Source organism: Meles meles, chromosome 13 (assembly GCF_922984935.1).
Source record: "Meles meles chromosome 13, mMelMel3.1 paternal haplotype, whole genome shotgun sequence".
Classification (NCBI taxonomy): domain Eukaryota; kingdom Metazoa; phylum Chordata; class Mammalia; order Carnivora; family Mustelidae; genus Meles; species Meles meles.
This window is the reverse complement of record NC_060078.1, coordinates 22,221,113-22,237,223: the sequence shown is the minus strand read 5'-3', so window position 1 is coordinate 22,237,223 and position 16,111 is coordinate 22,221,113. Positions and strand designations below refer to the sequence as shown.

The 16,111-nt window shown below is 42.4% G+C and overlaps 1 protein-coding gene across 4 annotated transcripts in view; it reads left to right on the top strand.

The window, feature by feature from the left end:
- ANK3 (ankyrin 3) overlaps positions 1-16,111 on the top strand; it is a 687,858-nt gene that overhangs the window by 527,554 nt on the left and 144,193 nt on the right. For all 4 annotated transcript variants that reach the window (XM_046026934.1, XM_046026935.1, XM_046026933.1 and 1 more), the window contains 4 exons: positions 1,172-1,270; positions 4,012-4,209; positions 5,506-5,604; positions 5,887-5,985. In XM_046026934.1, coding sequence (XP_045882890.1) covers positions 1,172-1,270; positions 4,012-4,209; positions 5,506-5,604; positions 5,887-5,985 — 495 coding nt within the window. The remainder of the gene's footprint in view (positions 1-1,171; positions 1,271-4,011; positions 4,210-5,505; positions 5,605-5,886; positions 5,986-16,111) is intronic.

Here is a 16,111-nt window from a genome sequence, read left to right as displayed (position 1 = left end):
CGCTCCCGCTGACGGTGGGCTTCCAGTAAGGCTCTCTGTCTTCCGGAGCCCACATCAGCACATGCACAAGATACAGACCAGCTTCTCAGCTGACAGGTAATCTTTTCTGTAACTAATGCCAGAGAGAGAAGATTTCCCTTCATTAAGAGGACCCTGGATAATACAGTAAACTCTATCCCGGATGCCTTTCCAGTAAACACAGTAACAAGTTACACGTGAATGTGTCTTTGTATATCCTGCTAGGGAGGTGGCTATCCTGTAAAGCAAGGCTTGATTTAGAAAAGGAATTTGTGGGTGGGTGCCAGAATCATTTGATTTCTATGACTATTTGTTTCTATCTATCCATTTTTTAAAAATATTTTCATTGTTTATTAAATAAATGAACAGATGATCTGAATTCGGTTCTTTTGGTGAAAATGGGGGAATGGTTGGGTTGGAGGAGTCCAGTGACAAGGAGGGCCCCGTGGGATAATGTGCAGACTAGGATATTGTTGTGCTGAGGTAAAGCAGAGAGAGCAAACCAACAGCCTGCAACTGAGTCTGGCCCTAAGGTGTGTCTATAGTGCCCTTGCAGATTTGGGTTTTTGTTTTGTTTTGTTCTGCAATTCTGATTTGGGGGGCCAGGCTTAAGAAGTATACGCAAATATCCAAACTACCACTGCTTTTGAAAAAGAGGAAGATGTGGCCTGCCAGGGTTGGCATCCTGCTCGGCTACCGGCTACCAAAGCCTTCCACGTGTCAGGCAGCAGTGCCCCACCCCCCCCACCGCCGTGGGCAAGGGGTGGGTGTGGGGGGGGGCTCTGTCGTGGAGCAGTCCCTGGCTGCCGCCTTCGCTCATTTCCTCTCGTGCTTGGCTCTGGTGAGCATTCACCTGTCAAGCCCTCTGGGGGCCACACGGAGCAACACTGCTGATACTGCCAGAGACTGGGCTCCCCACTGTTACAGCAGCCCTTCCATCATGAATCAGGTGGATGTGAACTTCTTGAGTATTCAATTTCCTGTCCTTCCTCATTTTCGATAAGGAAGTACTTGGGACTATTTTTTACCAAAAAAAAAAAAAAAAGAAAGAAAGAAAGAAAAGAAAAAACCCTCCATCATAAGCTTTATGCAAATAAAATATGCCACCCTTCTCGAGAGCTGTAGTTAATTACCTTTGGCTCCTGTTCTCCAGAGAGGAGAAACGGCATTGCACATGGCGGCGCGATCTGGTCAAGCTGAAGTCGTGAGGTATCTGGTGCAAGACGGAGCTCAGGTAGAAGCTAAAGCCAAGGTACGTGCAACCCATGAAAGCATGTGCTGTTGAGGGAAAAAAACCCTGATTTTATTACAGCCTTTAAACGCATGCATGCTTTCTTCCAGGAATACTTTTATAAAGTAAGGACGAAAGTTCTATCCATGTGATATTGTAAAAAAAAAAAAGAAAAAGAAAGAAAAGAAAAAGAAAAATCCCAACACATTTGTCCATTCAATTATTTGACAAAATTAAATGGAACAAGAACTTTGTGCCAGAAAGAACTCTGTGTCCTTGGCATATTGTTAGCCCCTAGTAGATTTGGAACCAAACTGAGACTTGGTCCAGAGTTCTTCACACTCCATAGAGAAAGGCTTAGGCCCAAAGCTTCTAGAACAAGCACAGTTCAGAAGCGCGACTGAAATCTTTTGGTTGACTTCTGTGTCACTGGTCACAGTCATAAAAGGAAAAAAGGAAGTTTTTACTTTTTCTTCATAATTTGTGAAGCCATAAACCTTGAGACTTAAATCGGAATAGTTTCAGGGATGGGCCTTTACATAGAAGAATTTGAGTTTGAGTGCTTCATTCTCTGCCTGGTGTTTAACTTCTAGAAGAAACCCACTTACCTGTCACCCACTACCTGTCACTTGGTCTGGTTATCAAGATGGCAATTCAGGTCAGGAATCGTAAATAAATACATAAATTCCTTAACCGCTTAATTTAACCTTCGTATATAAATGTACATTTATTTGCCATTTATTTGCATGGTCTATGGTTTCCAGTTTCAGGTTAGGTAGAGAGAAAACCAAGACATGCATGAAGCAGTTTGTATGCAGAATATTTCTATACTTTTATAATATTCCCCCAGTGTATTTAGCTGTCTCACCTGCATCTGATTTGATCACAGTTGTTTTTTCTCAACTTCTATCAACACTCTCCAAAGCTTTCAACTTAGTATTCTTAGGGAAAAATTGAGCCTTCCCTTTCATACTCATATTTTACCTGCTAACATATTGTGATTGTATAATTAATTAGTGCAAATGTAGCACAAAGTAGTAAAGTGACTAGTACAAACATACTAGTGTGGGAACAAACACAACTAGATCATTGTAAGCATGAAATCTGCAGATGAGCACAAAGGTTGTAACATTCTGAGCAGCAGACACACACTCTGAGTGTCCAATAGACTGGGGTGCCACTTGGTGCATTTTACAGAGGATCTGGAGACCTTTTCTGTTAAAGGGACGAGAGTAAATATTTTAGGCTTTGCCAGATGCACCATCTCAGCCACAGCTGCTCAGCTCTGACATTCTAGAGCAAAAAGCAGCCATAGGCAATACTATATAAGCAGATGGGCGTGTCTGTTTCCAATAAAACTTTATTTATAAACACAGGCAGCAACTGGATCTGGCCCCTGGGTTGTAGTTTCTCACCCCTGATCTAAAGAGATTGGTTCAATCTGCTTCATCAATAAAGAGCCATGGATAAGAAAGGCTATACTCTACCACGGATTATAAGAAACCTCACATTTTCTGAGTGTTGTTGGTTCCATACCAAGCATTGTACCCAGAGAATGGTTAACCCACAAGCTGAAATGGAGGACAGAATTCATAGTGATGATTTCAATAAGGAGGCAGTATGTATCATGATTAAGAACCTGACTTCCTCAGCCAGACTGCCTGGGTTTGAATCTTGATCCACCACCTCCCAGCCCTGTAATGTTGGGCAATGAATTAACATCTCCATGGCACATTTCTTTTCCGAGTTTCTTCATACAGAAACTGAGAATCCTGATAGTTGCTGGTGATAAGATTGGTGTGATGATGAATGAATGAATGTAGGTGGAGTACTTAGCACAGAGCCTGGGACATATAGATGCTCAGCAAATGTGCAGTGGTGGTGGCGGCCAAAGGAGAATTATGGGAGATCTTTCTGCAGCAATTATCTTGTTCTGGTTTCAGTACTCTTCTTCCTGTGGTGCCCCAATTCCTCTTCCACTTCCTACATAGACCCTCTTGCTTTGGCCTTGACTCTCATCTTACTTTTCTCTTCAAAGCCGTCTCCTGTGCTCCAGCCTCTTCTGTCCACCTTCCCTACAGGAAGCACTTACCTGAACTTTTTTCCCATTCAAGTGTGGGATTTCCTTTTGGAGATGGGATGGCCAGTGGAAAAACGATGGCCCCACAGGGCATCATTGGGCAAACTAAAAAAAGACACCTCTCCCCCTTGGGGATAAGATCCTAAGGGTGCAAGATTTGGTGCCTCTTGCCTGGGGGTGAATTATAATAAGGGGCCCTTCTACGGGAGGCAGATCCCGCCCATGCCCTGAATGTACCACTTGACAAGCAGAGGGTGGGCTGGCGTTCAGCCCCCTTGGCAGGGAGCCTTTGTGCAGATCTGCCTGCACAACCCTGTGCTGCCCACCCCACCCCCTCTACTTTTGACTATGACAGGGTGGCACCAATACAAGAATTCACTCCATTTGAGGGCCTAACAGCTGGCGGAGGCAAAATACCTTCTCAGTTATTTGAGTTTTACTAGGATTCATTCCCTTCTCTCCCCAAAACGGAACCATTGGAGGTTAAAATTTTGGTAAAGTGTGGCAGGTGGTAGTGGGTTAATTTACAGACAGAACTGCTTCTCACAGTTTTCAAACTAATAGGTTACTCGAAAGGCATTGAAGGTAGCCTCTGATACCAAGCAAAGTTTTCTGAATGTTTCACAATGTCACCATTGTTTTCTCAACTAATCAGCCTTGTTTTTCTGCCTTGCCACTTAAGGATGACCAAACCCCACTGCACATTTCCGCCCGACTGGGGAAGGCAGATATCGTGCAACAGCTGTTACAGCAAGGAGCATCTCCAAATGCAGCCACGACTTCTGGGTACACCCCGCTCCACCTCTCGGCCCGGGAGGGACATGAGGATGTAGCTGCATTCCTTCTGGATCATGGCGCATCTCTCTCCATAACAACAAAGGTAGGAAAGTGAGTCTTGGAATCCTGCTGTGTCTCCCAAAAGCCATCCTCCTTACAACTGAGGCCACATATCTAAACCACTTTCAGATCAGAAGGTGGGTATCTCTTGGGTCCTTTTTGTTTGTTGTTACTCTTTTGTTGCTGTTGTCTTGTGTGATTAATGGTCTGATGTTTAAAATCTCCACTCCGATGCCTTCGAGCAATAACCTATCACTCAGTCGCTCTGCGGGTGCAGGTTGCAAAATTTAGAGCTAACATTTTGGTGGCGCTATGTAAACCTAGCGAGTCTGATAGATGAATTGGCCTATGGCATGTCTGAGAAAGCTAGAAATGGGTGTTTCACTCTCCTGTTTGGATGCAGAGAAGTGTGATCTATACACACGCCAATTACAGTAATCGTCAGTCCTTGGAAAACTATCTGAATAAACGAAGACTGCCTCCAACTTTACCCCTATAATTCTTTAGGCTCCTCAGTAGAACTGAGATGCACAGTTTCTGGATATCATTTAATATGTGAAACAGAGTGAGTGGGGATTAGGTTTTGAGTGCCCCAGACCTTCCAGTGTGCCAGCTGCCCGTTGGCTCTAGTCAGCTTTAGTCTCATGAGGTCAGATGTGCTGATGACCCTCCAGTCTCTGACTCATGCTTGGGACCCTCCATAGCAGCGCATGCTGATGGACTGGTGGATCTCCAGATCCTTGTGGGAGCAGGTAGCAAGCAAGAGCAGGTACTCAATTCTCAGTACCCAACTCTGGCAGATTTACTGGGCTGGAACCATGTGTTGTTACTCAGTCCACCTGTGGTAGCTAAGATTCGAGAATCTCTGACTCCTGAGGACTGGGGCAGAGCAAAAGACAATGTGTATACACGCAGAAATTGAAGAAGTGGACGCAAAAGGCTCCAGTCTGGTGACGTGAGATCACAGGAGGTCCAGACTTGTCCTGGATTTTCCCAAGCCCTCCAAATCCAAACTGGGCCTGAGACCCAGTAACCTATTCTTCCCAAAATGTGAAACCCTAAAACACAAGCAGGAGTACACCCCAGACCCAGCTCTCCACCATCGTCCTGGTCAGATGCCTCAGAAGTCCCAGAGTTAGTGGCATGTGGTGGCTCAGTCAAGAAGATGAAAACTCCTGATCCTCCTTGTTGATAAAGGGACCCGGGCTGTCATCGTCCTGTGCGGGTCCGTCAATGCAGGCTTAACTGTGCTTCATTGTTAGAATAATTTATTGGTTCCAGGAAAGCAACGCCTTTGTGTCATTTCTGTTGTTCATTATTTTTATGGTTCTTCTTTCAGAAAGGATTTACTCCCCTTCATGTGGCAGCAAAGTATGGGAAGCTGGAAGTAGCCAACCTCCTGCTACAGAAAAGTGCCTCTCCAGACGCTGCTGGGAAGGTATGGAGCCGACTGCCCTCAGGCCACTTCCAGGGTAACCAAACCAGCCTTTGCTCCTTCACCAACAGCCACCCAAATTATGACTAGTCCCGAGTTAATTAAGTCTCATAGGATGAAGAGCCCTTTGGATATAGGAAGGTGAATGCCGGGGTCCAAGCATTGTGGAATCTGGCATGTAAATTGCACTCCGTGTTGAACCCATACTAATCCCATCTCCCACATCTAGGCCTCTGGTGTTAAGACACTTTTGACCGTGGTTGTTGTTTCTGCACGTGTTTTCAGAGCGGGCTAACTCCACTGCATGTGGCTGCACATTACGATAACCAGAAAGTGGCCCTCCTGCTTTTGGACCAAGGAGCCTCACCTCACGCGGCCGCAAAGGTACCTGGGATTGGCCTGCCTGGGGAGGCTGGCGGGCGGGGTCCGCTGGTCTCTGTCGTCCATCCCTTTTGCTGCTCATGGTGCACTCTCCACCTTAGACATCACGGAAAAGCCACAGACATAGAAGGGCCTCCAGAACTCTGTGCCTTCAGCTATTTGGTCAGTAATGTGGCAGATGCTCAATAAATACTCACTTGCCGGTAGATTTTCCTTAAAAATCCAGGACATCCTGGGGCCTGTGGAGGAAAAGAAGTTGAGGTACTCTTCAGTCAGATTAAAAACATCAGCATGGCCTGAGGGAATAAGAAAGTCTGAGTTGTCAAAGTTATAAAATACGCCTTATATTTTCCTGGCCGTGAAACATTGCCTCCAAGTTGTTTGTTTCTGTTTAATAAAATAGGTTGGGAGTTTTATTTATCTATTTTTATTATTCCTAAGGGGAATCTTTATTCCTCTTGTTAGAGCATTTCTGACTAGTACACAACCTACATTTCTCAGAAAAGAGCTACGTAGGGCGTGTGGCTTTCTAATTAGCCGGACATGCTGATTTGGGAAGCAAATCATAAAGAAGAGTTTACTTAAAGATAGGTTAATTGAGTGCTATTGGTTTAATAGGCTCTCTGTTGTTGAGCAGACGACTACGATCTAAGAAAACTAGAATGATGCCGCTACATAATGCTGCCCAGTGCTTTTCCTAAACGCTGCTGTTGAAGGAACTTTTAGCATTTTAAAGCATTTTACGTTTTGGGGGTTTTTTGACTCTGCTATTTTGGGGCATCTTTAGGGCTCTCTGTTAACCTTAGTGTTTCAATCAAATGGGTTGTGATCAGATCTGAATGGGGATGTTCCAGAATGCTTTGGAGATTTTAAAAGAGAAAGTTTTTAGGTACCTTCTTTTAGGGAGTAGGTTAACTTTGACAGATATTTCTCCTCAGAAACTCTTCACCTATATGTCTTAATTATCTCCTATCCCATCCTCTCCAGAATTGTACCTGGTGAGGTCTAGAATTCAAAATCATACCCCTAAATTTGCTTTTCATCTAAATGTGGCTTCCCCCCATAGTTTCTGATCCTGACAAACATTTTTCCCCATCATAAAGCCATGCCTTGACTTCTGGTAGAGACTTAATCTTCAAAAAAAAAAAAAAAAAAAAAAAAAGAAATACAGTGAAGAAGATGGCGGAGAAGTAGCAGCCTGAGACTACATCAGGTAACAGGAGATCAGCTCGATAGCTTATCTAAACATTGCAAACACCTACAAATCCAACGGGAGAGCGAAGAGAAGAAGAACAGCAACTCTAGAAACAGAAAATCAACCACTTTCTGAAAGGTAGGACTGGCGGAGAAGTGAATCTAAAACGACGGGAAGATAGACCGCGGGGGGAGGGGCCGGCTCCCGGCAAGCGGCGGAGGAACGGAGCACAAAATCAGGACTTTTAAAAGTCTGTTCCACTGAGGGACATTGCTCCAGGGGCTAAACCGGGGTGAAGCCCACGTGGGGCCAGCGTGGCCCCAGGCCCCGCAAGGTCACAGAAGGATCGGGGGTGTCGGAGTGTCGGAGAGCTCGCAGGTATTAGAACGGAGAAACCGGCTGCAAAGACAGAGCCGAGGACTGAACTCTCAGCTCGGGGTTACCTTGAACTGGTCGCGGGCTGGGTGAGCTCGGAGCGTGGCTAGAGGCTGGGGATACGGGAGTGATTGGGTGCTGTCCTCTGGGGGCGCACTGAGGAGTGGGGCCCCAGGCTCTCGGCTCCTCCGGGCCGGAGACTGGGAGGCCGCCATTTTCATTCCCGTCCTCCGGAACTCTACGGAAAGCGTTCAGGGAACAGAAGCTCCCAAAAGCGAACCCGAGCCGATTACTTAGTCCGGCCGCCGGTAAGGGCGGTGCAATCCCGCCTCGGGCAAAGACACTTGAGAGTCACTACAACAGGCCCCTCCCCCAGAAGATCAACAAAATATCCAGCCAGGACGAAGTTCGTCTATCAAGGAGAAAGCAGATTCAATTCCTAAGACAGCAGAGCAATTCCAGAGGAGGAGAAAGCAAAGCACGGAACTCATGGCTTTCTCCCCATGATTCTTTAGTCTTGCGGCTACTTCAATTTTTTTTTCTTTTTTCAATTTTTTTTTCTTTTTCAATTTTTTTTTCTTTTTTCTTTTTTCTTCTTCTGCTAAATTTTTTAAAACTTTTACCCTTTTCTTTTTTAACGTTTTTTGACTAGTTCATCTAAATATATATATTTTTTCTTTCTTTTTTATATTTTTTTATTTGTTTTATTTTTTAAATTTTTTTCTTTTCTTTTTTTTTTTTTTTCTTTTTTTTTTCAGAACCTGTTTTTTATCCCCTTTCTCCCCCCCACAATTTGGGGTCTCTTCTGATTTGGTTACAGCGCATTTTTCCAGGGTCTTTGCCACCCTATTAGTAGTTTATTTGCTCCTTCATATCCTCTTATCTGGACAAAATGACAAGGCGGAAAAAATCACCACAAACAAAAGAACAAGAGACAGTACCGAAGGCTAGGGACCTAATCAACACAGACATTGGTACTATGTCAGATCAAGAGTTCAGAATGACGATTCTGAACATTCTAGCCGGGCTCGAAAAAGGCATGGAAGATATTAGAGAAACCCTCTCTGGAGATATTAAAGCCCTTTCTGGAGAAATTAAAGAACTAAAATCTAACCAAGTTGAAATCAAAAAAGCTATTAATGAGGTGCAATCAAAAATGGAGGCTCTCACTGCTAGGATAAATGAGGCAGAAGAAAGAATTAGTGATATAGAAGACCAAATGACAGAGAATAAGGAAGCCGAGCAAAAGAGGGACAAACAGCTACTGGACCATGAGGGGAGAATTCGAGAGATAAGTGACACCATAAGACGAAACAACATTAGAATAATTGGGATTCCAGAAGAAGAAGAAACAGAGAGGGGAGCAGAAGGTCTATTGGAGAGAATCATTGGAGAGAATTTCCCTAATATGGCAAAGGGAACAAGCATCAAAATCCAGGAGATGCAGAGAACCCCCCTCAAAGTCAACAAGAATAGGTCCACACCCCGTCACCTAATAGTAAAATTTACAAGTCTTAGTGACAAAGAGAAAATCCTGAAAGCAGCCCGAGAAAAGAAGTCTGTAACATACAATGGTAAAAATATTAGATTGGCAGCAGACTTATCCACAGAGACCTGGCAGGCCAGGAAGAGCTGGCATGATATATTCAGAGCACTCAACGAGAAAAACATGCAGCCAAGAATACTCTATCCAGCTAGGCTATCATTGAAAATAGAAGGAGAGGTCAAAATCTTCCAGGACAAACAAAAACTGAAAGAATTTGCAAACACCAAACCAGCTCTATAGGAAATATTGAAAGGGGTCCTCTAAGCAAAGAGAGAGCCTAAAAGTAGTAGATCAGAAAGGTACAGAGACAATATACAGTAACAGTCACCTTACAGGCTACTAATGGCACTAAATTCATATCTCTCAATAGTTACCCTGAATGTTAATGGGCTAAATGCCCCAATCAAAAGACACAGGGTATCAGAATGGATAAAAAAACAAAACCCATCAGTATGTTACCTACAAGAAACTCATTTTAGACACGAAGACACCTCCAGATTTAAAGTGAGGGGGTGGAAAACAATTTACCATGCTAATGGGCATCAGAAGAAAGTTGGGGTGGCAATCCTTATATCAGATCAATTAGATTTTAAGCCAAAGACTATAATAAGAGATGAGGAAGGACACTATATCCTACTCAAAGGGTCTGTCCAACAAGAAGATCTAACAATTTTAAATATCTATGCCCCTAACGTGGGAGCAGCCAACTATATCAACCAATTAATAACAAAATCAAAGAAACACATCAATAATAATACAATAATAGTAGGGGACTTTAACACTCCCCTCACTGAAATGGACAGATCATCCAAGCAAAAGATCAACAAGGAAATAAAGGCCTTAAATGACACACTGGGCCAGATGGACATCACAGATATATTCAGAACATTTCATCCCAAAGCAACAGAATACACATTCTTCTCTAGTGCACATGGAACCTTCTCCAGAATAGATCACATCCTGGGTCACAAATCAGGTCTCAACCGGTATCAAAAGATTAGGATTATTCCCTGCATATTTTCAGACCACAATGCTCTGATGCTAGAACTCAATCACAAGACGAAAGCTGGAAAGAACCCAAATACATGGAGACTAAACAGCATCCTTCTAAAGAATGAATGGGCTAACCAGGAAATTAAAGAAGAATTGAAAAAATTCATGGAAACAAATGATAATGAAAACACAACAGTTCAAAATCTGTGGGACACAGCAAAGGCAGTCCTGAGAGGAAAATATATAGCGGTACAAGCCTTTCTCAAGAAACAAGAAAGGTCTCAAGTACACAACCTAACCCTATGCGTAAAGGAGCTGGAGAAAGAACAAGAAAGAAACCCTAAACCCAGCAGGAGAAGAGAAATCATAAAGATCAGAGCAGATATCAATGAAATAGAAACCAAAAAAACAATAGAAAAAATCAATGAAACTAGGAGCTGGTTCTTTGAAAGAATCAATAGGATTGATAAACCCCTGGCCAGACTCATCAAAAAGAAAAGAGAAAGGACCCAAATCAATAAAATCATGAATGAAAGAGGAGAGATCACAACTAACACCAAAGAAATACAGACAATTATAAGAACATACTATTAGCAACTCTACGCCAACAAATTGGACAATCTGGAAGAAATGGATGCATTCCTAGAGACATATAAACTACCACAACTGAACCAGGAAGAAATAGAAAACCTGAACAGGCCCATAACCAGTAAGGAGATTGAAACAGTCATCAAAAATCTCCAAACAAACAAAAGCCCAGGGCCAGACGGCTTCCCAGGGGAATTCTACCAAACATTTAAAGAAGAACTCATTCCTATTCTCCTGAAACTGTTCCAAAAAATAGAAATGGAAGGAAAACTTCCAAACTCATTCTATGAGGCCAGCATCACCTTGATCCCAAAACCAGACAAGGATCCCACCAAAAAAGAGAACTACAGACCAATATCCTTGATGAACACAGACGCAAAAATTCTCGCCAAAATACTAGCCAATAGGATTCAACAGTACATTAAAAGGATTATTCACCACGATCAAGTGGGATTTATTCCAGGGCTGCAGGGTTGGTTCAACATCCGCAAATCAATCAATGTGATAGAACACATTAATAAAAGAAAGAACAAGAACCATATGATACTCTCAATAGATGCTGAAAAAGCATTTGACAAAGTACAGCATCCCTTCCTGATCAAAACTCTTCAAAGTGTAGGGATAGAGGGCACATACCTCAATATTATCAAAGCCATCTATGAAAAACCCACCGCAAATATCATTCTCAATGGAGAAAAACTGAAAGCTTTTCCATTAAGGTCAGGAACACGGCAGGGATGTCCATTATCACCACTGCTATTCAACATAGTATTAGAAGTCCTAGCCTCAGCAATCAGACAACAAAAAGAAATTAAATGCATCCAAATTGGTAAAGAAGAAGTCAAACTATCACTCTTCGCAGATGATATGATACTATATGTGGAAAACCCAAAAGACTCCACTCCAAAACTGCTAGAACTTGTCCAGGAATTCAGTAAAGTGTCAGGATATAAAATCAATGCACAGAAATCAGTTGCATTTCTGTACACCAACAACAAGACTGAAGAAAGAGAAATTAAGGAGTCAATCCCATTCACAATTGTACCCAAAACTATAAGATACCTAGGAATAAACCTAACCAAAGAGACTAAGAATCTATACACAGAAAATTATAAAGTACTCATGAAAGAAATTGAGGAAGACACCAAAAAATGGAAAAATGTTCCATGCTCCTGGATTGGAAGAATAAATATTGTGAAAATGTCTATGCTACCTAAAGCAATCTACACATTTAATGCAATCCCTATCAAAATACCATCCATTTTTTTCAAAGAAATGGAACAAATAATCCTAAAATTTATATGGAACCAGAAAAGACCTCGAATAGCCAAAGGAATATTGAAGAACAAAGCCAAAGTTGGTGGCATCACAATTCCGGACTTCAAGCTCTATTACAAAGCTGTCATCATCAAGACAGCATGGTACTGGCACAAAAACAGACACATAGATCAGTGGAACAGAATAGAGAGCCCAGAAATCGACCCTCAACTCTATGGCCAACTCATCTTCGACAAAGCAGGAAAGAATGTCCAATGGAAAAAAGACAGCCTCTTCAATAAATGGTGCTGGGAAAATTGGACAGCCACATGCAGAAAAATGAAATTGGACCACTTCCTTACACCACACACGAAAATAGACTCCAAATGGATGAAGGACCTCAATGTGAGAAAGGAATCCATCAAAATCCTTGAGGAGAATGCAGGCAGCAACCTCTTCGACCTCAGCCGCAGCAACATCTTCCTAGGAACAACGGCAAAGGCAAGGGAAGCAAGGGCAAAAATGAACTATTGGGATTTCATCAAGATCAAAAGCTTTTGCACAGCAAAGGAAACAGTTAACAAAACCAAAAGACAGCTGACAGAATGGGAGAAGATATTTGCAAACGACATATCAGATAAAGGGCTAGTATCCAAAATCTATAAGGAACTTAGCAAACTCAACACCCAAAGAACAAACAATCCAATCAAGAAATGGGCAGAGGACATGAACAGACAGTTCTGCAAAGAAGACATCCAGATGGCCAACAGACACATGAAAAAGTGCTCCACGTCACTCGGCATCAGGGAAATACAAATCAAAACCACAATGAGATATCACCTCACACCAGTCAGAATGGCTAAAATTAACAAGTCAGGAAATGACAGATGCTGGAGAGGATGTGGAGAAAGGGGAACCCTCCTCCACTGTTGGTGGGAATGCAAGCTGGTCCAACCACTCTGGAAAACAGCATGGAGGTTCCTCAAAATGTTGAAAATAGAACTACCCTATGACCCAGCAATTGCAGTACTGGGTATTTACCCTAAAGATACAAACATAGTGATCCGAAGGGGCACGTGTACCCGAATGTTTATAGCAGCAATGTCTACAATAGCCAGACTATGGAAAGAACCTAGATGTCCATCAACAGATGAATGGATAAAGAAGATGTGGTATATATACACAATGGAATACTATGCAGCCATCAAAAGAAATGAAATCTTGCCATTTGCGACGACGTGGATGGAACTAGAGCGTATCATGCTTAGTGAAATAAGTCAATCGGAGAAAGACAACTATCATATGATCTCCCTGATATGAGGACATGGAGAAGCAACATGGGGGGGGTAGGGGGATAGGAGAAGAATAAATGAAACAAGATGGGATTGGGAGGGAGACAAACCATAAATGACTCTTAATCTCACAAAACAAACTGGGGGTTGCTGGGGGGAGGTGGGATTGGGAGAGGGGGAGCGGGCTATGGACATTGGGGAGGGGAGGCGAACCATAAGAGACTATGGACTCTGAAAAACAACCTGAGGGTTTTGAAGGGTCAGGGGTGGGAGGTTGGGGGAACAGGTGGTGGGTAATGGGGAGGGCACGTTTTGCATGGAGCAATGGGTGTTGTGCAAAAAGAATGAATACTGTTACGCTGAAAAAAATAAATAAAATGGAAAAAAAAATACAGTGGAAAAAAAAAAAAGAAAGAAAGAAAGAAAGAATAGCATTATTCCCAAGAGCCAAAAGATGGAAGGAATGGAATTATCCATTGAAGAATGAATGGGTAGATAAAATGTGGTGTATACATACAGTGGAATATTATTCAGCCTTAAGAAGGGAGGAAATTCTGGCCCAGGCTGCAGCGTGAATGAGCCTCAAAGACACGATACTGAGTAAAATAAACCAGTCACACAAAAGGACAAGTATTGCCTGATTTCAGTCATGTAGAGACAGAAAGTAGAATGTTAGTTGCCAGCAACCAAAGGGAAGAAGAAACAGGGAGTTGGTATTTAATGGATAGCGTTTTCATCTGAAGATGAACGGTGGTAATGCTTGGAAAACCATGTGAAATGTACTTAATGCCATTGACTATGCACTTAAAAATGGTGACAAGGGTAGGTTTTATGTAATGTATATTTTATCCCAATGAAAAAAATGAAAAAAATTACAGTGTAATTTAATGATTATTTCATTTCAGTATATTTTAATATCCTTTTCAACCCAGACCACTTTTATTATAATTAAAAAATAAACAGTTTCTTGGTGGTCAATCTGTCAATAATTAATAAGCAAACGATTCAGTGCTCACATGAGAGTCATAGCTTTGACACAACTTGTGCCAGGCAGTTTAGGATTGACAAGATTCATAAAGTAGTACATGAATCAAAATGTGTGCAGTCCACCCTTCCATCCATCCATTCTGTCTTTCCGTCCACGAATAACTCTGAAATAGGTCAGTAGTTGGTATATTTCCGTTGGGCTCCTGCTTTGTATTTGCCAAACAAGCCTCCATGTTTCCGTGTCTGCAGAACATCTTTAACAGAGAGCGGCGAAGAGTTCTAGTAGCCCGTTAGCCTTAGGCGTAGCTCTGCCCTGTGTCCACCCACTTTCCTCCGCAGCAATCCTTGTCGGGAGCTTCTTCTGGGCAGTGAGCCTGAGCAAAGCCTGTTCTGTCAGGTAGGGATTGGCTTCATCGACTGGAAGAGACTGGTTTAAATGGATGTGGCTCTATTTTTCTCAGGTTATAAGCAGTCTGGAGATGGGCAGTTGTTGATGTTGGGTCAGTGTTTCCAGATTTTTTCTTTTTTCTTTTTTTTTTTTTTTTTTTTTTACTTTCCTTTGAGAGTTTGTTGTTGCCTAGATTGCCAGGCCTTCTTTTAAGCCATAAACTGGAAAGAAGTTAGACTACAGGGCATTCTCAGAAGCTCCATACAGCCCTTTCTCCTTACCTCCCATTGGCCGCCTCTTCCTGCAAGGGAAGCTGGGAAATGTAGTTTTTCAGCCCAGCATAGCACCAAGGCGCTTTTGTAAAGGAAGGGAGAATGATATAGGGTCAGCAAATAGCCTCCCATACCCCAGGGAAGCTTTAGCATTTCTGAATCTGGTAGAGGTGCAGAAGGAGGAACAAAGTTTCAGTAAGGCTTGATTTGAGCCTGAGGCAGTAGTGACTGCGGTGTGTGAATTCTTCCTCCATTCATGGGCTTGGTCCTTAGGATATGTGACGTTTTCTTGCCTTTTCTTCTCTTTTGTAGAGTTGCCAACATATTTTCTTACACACACGTGTTTAGAAACACAATGTGATCTTGTAATGGGAGAGATAGGAAGGTGCTGGAAAAGGAGATAGGCTTGTGTAATCCATTTTAGCCAGATCTGTTTCCTGAGGCAGGACCCTGCACTAGGAGGAGGATTGGAGTGAATTCAGGCATAACCTGGGCACCTGTGGAAGGGATAGTGAGCCACAGCTTGTTATCTGTCGGATTTCTCTTCCATAAAATGTGCGATGCATCTATTGATGTGGAACTGTAGAGATGGTGAAAATTCTTAGAAAAAATATAAAGCATCATATATATTACTTTGGGTCATTTAAAATTACATTTCCTTTTGTTTTCATCTTGAAATGCAAAAGCACACTTGGCAAGCATTTTGTCCTCTGTATCAAGAGGAAAAAATATCTAAGATGATTCTGTAGTTGGATCTCTATTTCTTTTCTGATAAATGTATCTGTCCCCTTTAGCGTGACAAGTAAGAATCATTTGGCTTTCCAGAAATTAGAAAGCACTTAGGAAATTTAGAAAATTTCTTATAGGTCTCAAGGTGAACTATTTGTTTATTATTTGAAACACATTTTAAGTCTTTCTGACATGAACTTCCCCTTCTAAAATAATACCATCAGTTGTTTCCCCCATGCTTTATACTTTACTTTGTAGCTCAGGTATGGAGCTCAGAATAAAACCCTCAGTAGTAATGAGTAGCTTGTCTGCAATCAACATGCATTACAGAAATGCCAGAGCTTCCCTTGATTAGTGTTCTTTAGAACCTAGGATTTTGGGGTGGAATTAAAAGTAATCAAGATGATTATCACCTCTCAGAGGACACTGACCTGCCTTCAATTTTTGAAAAGTGGCTAATGTGAAGGTTATGTCCGTGCAAAAGCAAATAGAAATAAGATGCTCGGT